This window comes from Halichoeres trimaculatus, unplaced genomic scaffold (assembly GCF_033239565.1).
Source record: "Halichoeres trimaculatus isolate MK-OKI-2021-1 unplaced genomic scaffold, fHalTri1.1 fHalTri1_scaffold_18, whole genome shotgun sequence".
NCBI lineage: Eukaryota > Metazoa > Chordata > Actinopteri > Labriformes > Labridae > Halichoeres > Halichoeres trimaculatus.
The window spans coordinates 11,134,554-11,145,428 of record NW_027437196.1 but is presented as its reverse complement, the minus strand read 5'-3'; the positions used below and the strand labels follow the sequence as shown (position 1 = coordinate 11,145,428).

The window sequence follows — 10,875 nt, the reverse complement described above, 5'->3', positions numbered from 1 at the left end:
TTCCAGCTAGCAAACAAGTTGAAAATGTTTGCTAGCTCCCCCAGTAACGGTTGAGCTAATCTTTTTAACCGTGTGAAACAACCGTTAGATAGCATTTATTACCAACCAAAAATCGCATTTTTTTTCGTGATTGAGTGGTAAATGGAATAATTAAGGCGTAAAGGAGCTGTTTAAGTAACCAATAAATGACGTTAATTTGACCAGAGGTTGACTCTTAACGTTCAGAAGTTACTCAAAACTATTCCTGTAAAGCTCATTCACACAAAGACATGTAACAACTGCAAGTTTGAAGATTTTCTTTATCTCATTTTGTAATAAACATATAAATAATAAACTCTAGACATTTTTGACGCATCGCCCTGTTATGAAAGTTAACTGGTATGGTCTGGCTATATAGACTATCCAAACTTTGCATCTGCCGCAGGTCATTTCTATAAAACTATTTCCCTATTACAAAATATGAAAAGAAAAATACATTTTAGTACATTTACAGGAGTTACTTATTAATTTATTTAACGAAACTGTTTCAGTACTACTTTAACTGTTACTGAATTGTCAGAATCTGCATTTAATATTTTCTCAGAAGAAAACAGAAGAACAGAAACACAAAATAAAAGCAGAGAATGCAGACACGAGGCAGAATATCTGTCCCTCTCCGACAACTTAAAACAACAGTTTCCAAAATAATAAAAATCTTAATAAACCAAGCAGTACAAGATTTTTCCAATACTTTCCCAACTACTGTATTTAAATTAAAATATATTCTCATATCTTACACTATTTCAAATAACGAAATGTGATTCGGTAGCGATCTGTCAAAATCTAATTTACAATTCTGTGTATAAAAATATAATTTATGGAACCCAGCGAAGTTTGTTCTCCCCAAAATATAACAGTCAGTTGCACATATATGGACATATGAACATTACAACCTGTCAGAGTTAGCTCCTTTCTACATGGTCGTCTTTCTCTTTGCGATCTTTTTATTTTCTTTTTTTCTTTTTTTTTCTCATTTTTTTCCTTTTTGTTTCTTTGCATTTGAGATATACAAAAATAGATTATGCACAATTTGCCGCTCACACAGTTTTCAGAATCCATTTGTGTGACAGCAGCGAGTTCACATGAGAATAAATTATTCAAAGAGAAACTTTTTTAAGGCTCCATTCATTCTTTGAAAGGGGACACATGGAAAAGTCAGTGAAATAAATATCCCAACTCCGCTGGGGCCTTTGTCTTGTCTGTTTGTTCGTTCGTTTTTTAATTATTATTATTATTTTATTTTTTCGTCTACTGATAGTCCGCGTGTCCTACATTTCAGTCTCACTCTGCTCCCGTGGAAGAGGTTTCAACTTGGGCAAACTGACATCCCCAGTGGATGGATCGAGTGGCTGTCCAAGAGCCATGTTCCTAATTGATAAAGGATCTTTGAGTACCAGTGCACCCCGTCATTCTGCGCACTGGCACGAGGCTTGGCACTGATAAACAACGAGGACACCCAGTGGGCGAGCCTGACAGGTGCCAGGGCCCAGTGCGCCAGCTCGTGGTCTTCGATCACTGCGTAACAGGACGCAAGGACCTGGTCCACCACGACGGTCCCCTGCATGGTCACGGGCGCAAATGAGCCCTCGTGCTCCTGAGTGTAAATCCGTTTTACGGTCACAGGCTCAAGCCGATTGGCGTCGAATACGAACACATTTTGTCCTGGTTGGACTTGGCTCGCGAAAACCGCAGACATCCGCTCCTCTTCTGTGCTGTTGCGGCTGATGAAGAGGAGGTGCGCGGCGGTGAGGGTGATTTTATGGCCCGAGTCGGTTTCGATGACGTAGAACAGCCTCCTGGTCGTGGAGTCTTGGTCTATGAACATGATGAAGTCGGTGTAAATCGGTTGTCCGTCATCATCTGCTGCCAGGACCCGGTCTCCTTTTTGGAGATCTCTGACTGCCTTCTTGGTGCCATCCTGCAGGGTGACCGTGGAGGATCCTGGGAAGCAGCCGCCTGACTTTGCAGCCACTGAGTTTTCTGTCAAAACAAAGATAATGCCTTTAAGAAAAATCAAGCTCACTTTTACTTGCTCAAAATTTTATAACATCACATCACAAGAAATATCCAGATTGTCCCGTTTTTGAACTTTTCTGTGAAAAAAAAAATCAATCACAGGTGCTTTGAGCCACTTTTGAGCTGTTTTCAAAAGCCCATTCAGAAACCTCCTTTTTACGCGCGTATTTGTATTTTTCAAGCCTACACACATCATGGTGGGCCATATGCATTTTGCATAATGATGCCTGTCTGCCAAATGCGTATTGGCTTGGCTCACGTTGTCTGAGACTTGAAAAACTGAAAGCCTTGGCTCATCTATTCTTAATTAAAAAACCCAATAAAGGGCAGCCATTGTTATTCTAAATCAGCTTGTGGATCGAGCGACTCTCGGTAAAGAACACTTACGCCTTTCCCAGCTCCTCTTCCCATATTTACTCAGGTGCAGAAACCTCTATGTGACAATTCACACAAATAGGCGACTCACAACTACTATTTACCCAGCGGAGCCACTTTTCCAAGCCTCTCGAGTTGTAGATTTGAATTTAAATGAGGGCCCGGACTCTTAAATGCTTTCTGTTGTGCAACATCAATGTCCCCTCTCTCCACCACCTCTCCCTGCTTTGTTGTCAGTCCTGATGACAATAATTTTGGCCTTGGTGGAGCTCTTCACATACCAGTCTCTAGGATAACACTGTCCCTCCACACACGCACACACACACACATACACGGGGAAAAAAGGGTTTCCTACTCACTATTTGGGGGCTTTTAATCTTCTTTTGAGATTCCTGAGCATGAAATAAGGTGACAACTGAAAACCAGATTTAGCCCGGCCGATTCAACATTGTTCCAGCCAAATCCTTTTGGTAAAGTCGCATGACCCCTAATGACACGTCGGCCTGGTTCATACTGTGATCTCAAATCGTGTGTGCTGAATGATAAGTAAGGGATTTATCAATAAAGTCTGCGCTAAGAAGCTGGAGAAAGTGGCATCAGTCAGTGTGAAGGAGTGTTTCCAAAGCGCAATAGGTGTCCTTTGGCTTAGTGAAGATTATTTAAAACTGAAATGGAAGCTAAAATGAAGAATGTGTCAAAATTAAAACAGGATTTTAGAGCTGAGTGATACAAACTCGGAGGGGAAAAGCTTTTCCAAACGTTTTTTTCCGCTCCTTTTATGCTATCAAATCCGAATTAAACCCACTATTGCCCAAAATAATCAACATACTTGCGCGTAAAAATCCGGAGAACAAACTGATCTGCTTTTCTAGGTCACACTGTGGAACCTTGTGAGATTGTGGTCGTGGTTCCCACCAGGAGACAGTGTGGGGCGATGTAAGATCAAGAAATAAAGCTGCATGGGAAATGTTCAGTCACAAGCCTACAGGCAGAGAGAGATGCGCCCATACATCATTCATAGAAAGAGATTTCATAATACACAAATCATGTCAAAATGAATGACTGCGCTGAAACATGGGGTCTCTCTGCACTGTAATTACCTCATCAGATGATTACCGAGCGCGCGCTCTTGTGATTTATCATTCGCTGAATGAGAATTTTGGGATCATGCAATGTTTCAGTTTGGGGATATCAACCCAATTTTATACGTGTGTGCTCATCTGTAATGATGATCACTAATCTCGTTGTTGGAAACTTTCATGAGTTGTTCCACTTTCCTTACAGAAGGCACCAAACACGTGACACATTTTTAAGCAAGAAACTTAAAGAAGCTTTCCACACTTGAATCCTCTCTCTTAGAACACCGTACTAACAACGTGCGCACTAGTCCTTCACATCCGGTCATTTCATCCCCCTCCCAATCCGCATGACCCCTCTCCACTGTGCGCACTGTCTTACCTGCTTTCACAGAGCAGTGGATGTGCGCTTTGGACTCATAGTACACCCAGTCGAATCCGGCCTCCACTGCCAGTCTGGACAGGGTGCCGTACTTGCTCTTGTCTCTATCCGAGGTGGTGATGTCCACGGCTCTGCCCTCATAGTGGAGCGACTCCTCGAAGTGGTGTCCATCCTCGTCCCAGCCCTCGGTGACCCGCAGCTTCACCCCGGGCCACTGATTCATCACCGAGATGGCCAAAGAGTTCAGCTTGTCTTTACATCTCTGCAGGAAGTGGAGGGAAAAACGAGCCATTAGTCACCTGTTGTGCGGTTTAGAGGACAGTTTAGAGGAAATGAAGCGTCCTGGTGCGTAAAATGAGGAAAAAGTTTGAATATTGAGCAGCTTCTGCCACTAAGGCCTTCTGATGCTGCTACAGTTGATTTAGATAAGAGCAGCAGGAGCTCTGATTTGATAAAAAAAAAAAATACCACGTGGTTGGCGAGGGAACGAAATTTTAAACCACAAGCACCACAAATTGAAGTCAGCTTCCTCCAAGAAATGGAAATCTATTCTGTTTTCCTGCTTTTGTTGAAGTTAACTATTAGATACCAATGCAAGGCCTCATCGCTGCCTCCCCATCCACACCTGCCGCTTCTGATTCCTCCCCAGCTGAGGTGAAACCCTGAGCCCGAGCCTCCTCTGGTCCTGCTCACATTTGTCAGCGTGAGCAGCAGCGTCAGAGGGCACATCTCGGATAAGAAAGCTGCCTGATGAAATATTGATAAGGCACTGCATTCGCTTCACTGGCCTATAACATATGGGTCTTTGGTCTTGGAAAGGTGCGAGCAGCATCCCCTTCCCTTCCCTCCTCCAAAAGAGTTGCTCAGGAGCCCAACATGCACGCATTACAAATTCATGAGTGTGTATTAGGGCCACGGAATGAGCGCGTCCTTTTGTTGGTTGCAACTTGTCTGTTTTCTTTCAATCAATAATTGATATGCAGATGATATGAAGATGATCTTCACCAGCAGCTGCTGCCTTCAAATATCTGGAGGTTGTCTTATAGATAAGTCGTCGACTCGCACCCCAACCCCTCTCTGTCTCTTGCGCGCGCGCTCTCAATGAAGATGCTTGGCCTTCTCCAAGACAACTATTCTCGACACTCAAGCAATATGTCAAATAAAACATCACAAAGAGGCTTTTCAGAGCAGCCGCGGAGGGAAACTTTCATTCTCCCTCTCTTGCAAAGTCTTAGAGACGTGACATGCCTCCTTAAGTCGAGCTGTTTTGGCTGCTGACTGACAGACTTGTGAAATATCCAGGGGTTGTACGGGCGCACAGAGGAGCGTCTATGTGTGTGACCCACTGTCCTTTTCCCCCCTATGAGCAGCTTGTGTGCGTCCAGTGAGAATGTTCTCACATAAAGGTTAAAAAAGAAGCTCCTCGTTTATCAGTCTGTGTTTTATGAGGATATCACACTTGTAGAATGTGTTGTATAAAAAACGACCCCTTAAAAAAATCCTCCCACATTCAGAGTGGGTTTGTCGGAGTCAAGAGCCGTAAAGCTTAACCTATTTATTAATTCATCAGGTCGTGTGCCGCAAATCAAGCCAAATTCTGCTCAGCCACCGTGAAGCGCAGCAGGGCGCCCCAGACCGGCGCTTTGTGCTCGGGGTAAAGTTGTTCAACAGCCTCCCTGTTAATCTTTTCACAAATGATTTGGTTAGAGGAAACACTTATCAGCTACCTGTCAGTGCAAACAAGCCACCAGCTCATCTCTTCCCCGCATTGTGCATTGCCAGAGACTGCAGGAGCCTGACAGTGCATCTAAACTCACCTTTAAGAGCCATTTGATCTTTACTTAGAGTCACACTTCCAGTTACCAAAGCACGTAGCAATATTTCACACAAGATAATTATCATGTTTACAAAATAAATCTGGTATAAAGTGTTCAGATAAATTCCTGAAACAGACCAAACTCCAGAAAAACTTTGAGCTAAAGCGAATGATACTGCTCCACGTGCGAAAATACAACAACAAACTGCGACTTACGATATTTTACTGCTAAACAGGAAGCAAAAACTTGAATTAAGTGGTAAAAAATGATTCCCCTGCTCATCTCAGACCCTGTAACTCCAAGAAAAACATCTGTTAACAGCTGTAACACACCTCTTTTGGCAGCTTCCCCTTTAAGTGAGCTGTGTCTTCACAGTTACGGGAGCAGGTGATTGATGCAGCCAAGTATCAACTATTGCACTCTTGGCTAGACCTCAGAGAGTTGATTCATTTATTTATTGCCCACTTTTATATGAGCTTCTGCAGGCACGAGCCTCGTTTGATCAGTCAAGTTTTGTTTTATAAACTGTGACAACAAAACGTCCACTTTTAGTCGTGCGTAAAACTCCGTGCGTAAAAACCCGCTTGGCACATGCGTAAAGCCGTGGAACAGGGCAACGGTAGTTGGCACAGCGTAAACCCACCATGTGATGATGCTTAGCCAGCGGCAAAGTATCATACAGAGACGCCACAGTCCCTCTCTTTTGGAGGATGAACCCTTTACACATAATTCCACAAATCCATGTCTGAAAAGGACAGTTTCGCCTGTTTTAACTGGCCGTGAACTCCCATGGAGCAAAGGTCAGAAGTTCAAATTGCGTTCCAAGCACAGTTAGGGGCACTTGCATGTAAATGTCTCACTTGGAGGCTGTTTTCTTGAAGTGCTTGGATGCTGATTGGAAAGTCGAGGATACACCAGACACACTGTTGACCTTTTTACAAAAGCATCTGCCAAACAACCAGCAGCACCAGAACATGTGATTTTAAGTAGACATCTCCGCAACAGAAGCCAGATTTGATCTAAGATTATCTGAGGGAGTCCATGTGCGTGTAAATGGTTTTATACAGACCTGTAAACATAACACCAGATTAGAGCCCTACAGACGCGTGTCACTGTAGTCAATAAAATAACTGTTCTCCTTTTTCTAGAGATTTTTTGAAACTTCTTGAAAGGCGCGTGGACTCCCTGAACCCCAGTTTTTTCCTCCATCACATCCCCACGCGCCAGTGAAGCCACGCTCTCCGCGTATGAGAAGCTATAGGAGTCTCACAGAGGAGAGATGTGGGGAGGGCTGGAGAGGGGACGCCGAGCCCGCACGCACCGTGAATATTTCATCGCGGCTCGTGCTCATGCATGGTGCGAGGCACGGGTTCAGGGACTCCGGCGCGCGCCTGGCTTTAACGCTTACCAGCAACAACCATCACCACCACCATCACCACCACCGGCATTTTTATTATTACTGAGCCGATATCACCCAAGCGCCTTTAATAATTCACCAGCATCTGAGTGCTAAAAGTCATGCTGGAGAGACGTGGCATCCTGCAGCCTGGAGAGAAATCAAGGCTACATCTCTGCCATGTACTCTGAGCCTGGTCTCATCCGCACAGCGCGAGCTTTGATAACTAACTGCCTCCATGAGGATGGAGTATTTAAAGAAAGATGTCATCATCCGTGCAAGTCAGGCTCCATCACCCCCGTGCGCCTCGCTCCTAAAAATTGACCGAGTCCCACCCAGAAATGAAGTCCTGATAGTGTTCAGGACACTCTCAAAGAAATGTCACTGTCTTCACGCGCTGCTGCACACCATGCGAAAGGCTAAATTACAGCAGCCTGTGCGAGAAAATGTCTGAATGAGCCACGCCATGCCTGAATAAGCCCGGCTGTTTGAAGCGGTGCGCATCAGCAGCTCTCTGTGTTCAGAATAAAAGAAAAAGGCGCTTAAAAACCACCTGCAATGTTTAGCAGAGATAAGCAGCAAAATACTGCATGTGTTCAAGGAGCGTGGATGTGCGCCTGGAAGACAACAAATAGAGCCTCACAAAGATACAAATATAGATATGAGGAGAGGGGCACATTAATATTTTAAATCCACTGTCACAATCATGAAGGCCGAGTGTCCTGACTGTCCGCCTGCACATCACTTCTCCAGCTGGATTTCTACATTCGCTTTCCAGCCTGCAGCCGCTGAAAACTCCCATGCTGCTGCAGAAAGCGCATCTGCTTTTCACAGTGAAGTTAAAAGGCTCGGGCTGAGAGTTCAGCAGCGGGTAAAACAGACTTCACTTAAGGTGCGCAATCAGTCTGACAAGGAGGTTGTTGCAGTGCGCAGTGATGGTGCGTTAGGAGGAAAAAAAAAAGAAGACAGAGAATTCAGTCTCCTTACCTGAGTCATTAGCCGGTCCGCGCCGGTGTTCTCCTCATCTTTGAATATGATGTCTGTGTTATAATTGGGAGTCAGTTCTTTAAATCGCTCGGAGTTTCTTGTGATCTTGCCTTCGTATCTGCCGCTTGCCCCGAGGGTCTTCTCCGCCACGTTGGGGATGAACTGCTTGTACGCAAGAGGTGTCAGCTTCTTCGGGTGCCTTCTCCTGCCGTAGCCCCTGCCCGGCCCGCATCCCATCCCCGAGGACACCAAGGACAAGCAGATGAGACCGACCAATACGATTCTGGTCCAGAGCAGCATTTTTTGTCCTTTAAAGATCTCAAACGAGTCGCCGCTGCTATCTCTACCGTCTGCCTCTCCCGGCTCTCGCAATGTCCTTGTCTCCTCCTCTACCTCGCCTTCGCCTGGTCTCTACTGTGGCAGGTGCGGAAATGAACGCCTCAGACAAATGGCAATAACGGGGCACATCGAAGGAGGGTGGAAAAAAAAGTAGTGAGGGAATTAAAAGCCACGGGATCTCTAGTCGAGCTGCAGCCGCTTGTGTGAGGCGACCGCTTTTACTGCTTTGTATTATAGCACCGATCTATAGAAGGGAGGGATTTGATTGGCTCGCCTAGACAAACCCTCCTGATGTTATCCCACAAAAAAATCTTAAAAGATTTCTTCCACCTGAGGGTGAGCCTGTGTCGCGGGGAGGAGGGGCTGTTCCATGGGAAAACATCAATTATAAACCGTCTTTTTTCACCCTCCCATTTTCCAGATCTCACAGGGGGAGGCAGGACAGACACAGTGCCACACAGTGCAAATCCAACGCGCTGTAGTTAGGTGAAGTGATCTCGGTGTGTGTGTGCGCGGGAGGGAAACCAACTTTCCGCACAGAATGCATTGCCTTGGAGAATAAAAGTACTCGTGGACGCGCACTGCGCATGGCTGTGCCGGATGATTTTTTGCTGTGACCCCGTATCCTACGATTAAACGAAATAACACAGTGAAGAGTTTATTTGCCGTCAAAATGACCTAAGTGGTTGGATTTAGAATTGTAAAAGCATTCAGATGAGAGTCCCTCGTGAACGCGGATGAGCGCATGGAGTGACTTTGGAGATACTTGGTGCCATTTACATCCATTTGAAGACATTCAGACCAAAAAAAGAATTTACTATTTGTTCTGCTTACAGTTGCGCTCAAAGCTGCATTTTCACTGTATTTGTGGAGAGTGCGCATTGTGCGTACTTACGCGCCAACTATTTTACGCATCAATCTTCATTTTTCATTCCAATGAAATTTGTGGTCTCCTATATTCAACTTATTATGGTAAACTCGAAAACTCCTTGCACCTAAAGAATGAAAGTGGGGAACATCCTGCTTCACATGATGAAATATAATTGATCCAAGCCTATTCCTGTCATCCAAAGGAAAATCTCTTTTTTAACATATTTGACTGTGTTTATATGTAATGGCTCTTACATTACACACAAGTTCTCTAATATGCTGCCCCTCTTCAAGGTGAAGCACAAGCCTCAGAAACCACTGTACCTAGTCGCCACATTAGTGTTATTTTTCCTTTAAAGGAGAAAAAGAGGAGGTGGGCTCCTCACCCAGCACTGGAGGAGAATCTCCATCTGTGTTATGAATTCAAGTGTTAAATAAACTCCAGTCAACAACCTAATTTGTTGTTTTTACCCCAACACACATTAAATGATATATCCCTTTGATTTCTGTTGGTATTGTTGATTAAAAACTGCACTTCTGGATCCACATTCAAAGGATAACCAGTTGAAAAGAAATCACAAATGTTGTTTGTGTGATAACAAACCAACTGTTTGACTAATTACAGGAAGAGGAGCCGTTTGAGCACAACTCTGAGCTCTCATCACACCAGTGGTGTGGCACAAGCGCTCTGAGGCGAGGACAGATACGGCAGCCTTTGGTGTGGCTTCAGTCTCATTATAAACCTCACTCTGGCTGACCTCCAGTCTGCTTCAGCCTGCGCCAGCTTTGCAACCGGGGCAGGTGAGACTACCTGCCGCTCGCTCAGACTGTGAACATCAAGTCTTGGCCAAAAGATGGTTTGTGCACTTGGCACGCTACTCACTCAATAGTTTCCTGTTTTTTGTTTTTTTTTTTCGTTTTGGTCACAAAGCTGTCTAAGAGATGTATTTCTGCGCTTGTTTTTGCAGAGGTGTACTGTTCAAACACTGATGAGCTGACAGCAGTTGTGGTTCCCTGAGGGACATCTGAAGCTCAGCTCGGCTCCTTAGGTCAGGTGTCACAGCTCTGAGATAAAACATACATGTTCCACAAACACCCAAAAAACCAGAGAGATGGAGGAGCTCGAAAAGTCCTCACACCAAATAAAGATGAGAGTATAACACAAGTTATAAAAGAGACTTTAAGGAGCTTCTTGTAAGTGAACCAAGTGACAAAATGTGACGCTAAGTGAAATGAATAATGCAGAAATTGCGATGAATAATGCAGCCTAAAGAGCAAGGTGTGCTGATGTGAGAGACTTGATTTGAACTTGCGTTTCTCCCACAGAGGAAACCAACCGTGTATCAGCCCGACCCGGGCAAATACTATTTGCAAACATTACACTTAGTTGTTTGGTTTTGGCCTCCTCCTGTGCCAGAAGGGTGGAGTCTGCAACTCAGGGCAATGGGAAATCACAGCAGACAGTTTAGACAATTAATCAAAGTATCTGAGATCAGTTAAAAAGAGGAACTTTTTAATGAGAAGCTGTCTAAAAATAGCTCAGGAAACCTGCTCGAGGCGACTATTCTGTTAGTGAAT

At 44.6% G+C, this 10,875-nt stretch overlaps 1 protein-coding gene across 1 annotated transcript; it reads right to left on the bottom strand.

Moving 5' to 3' along the window:
- Positions 1–283: 283 nt before the first annotated feature.
- shha (sonic hedgehog signaling molecule a) lies at positions 284–8,851 on the bottom strand. The gene is made up of 3 exons (XM_074693424.1): positions 8,089–8,851; positions 3,889–4,150; positions 284–2,019 (listed from the first exon to the last, which is right to left on the bottom strand). Exons 1-3 carry the CDS (start codon positions 8,386–8,388, stop codon positions 1,346–1,348), a joined length of 1,236 nt encoding a protein of 411 aa, XP_074549525.1. The 5' UTR covers positions 8,389–8,851; the 3' UTR covers positions 284–1,345.
- Between the last annotated feature and the right edge of the window lie 2,024 nt (positions 8,852–10,875).

Bases quoted from the DNA above. Each gene is read 5' to 3' on its own strand.
- shha (XM_074693424.1), bottom strand. From the start codon at position 8,388: ATGCTGCTCTGGACCAGAATCGTATTGGTCGGTCTCATCTGCTTGTCC. The intron at 4,151-8,088 runs GTAAGGAGACTG...CACTTCCTGCAG, and splicing joins CGGACCGGCTAATGACTCAG to AGATGTAAAGACAAGCTGAA. The intron at 2,020-3,888 runs GTAAGACAGTGC...TTGTTTTGACAG, and splicing joins CCACTGCTCTGTGAAAGCAG to AAAACTCAGTGGCTGCAAAG.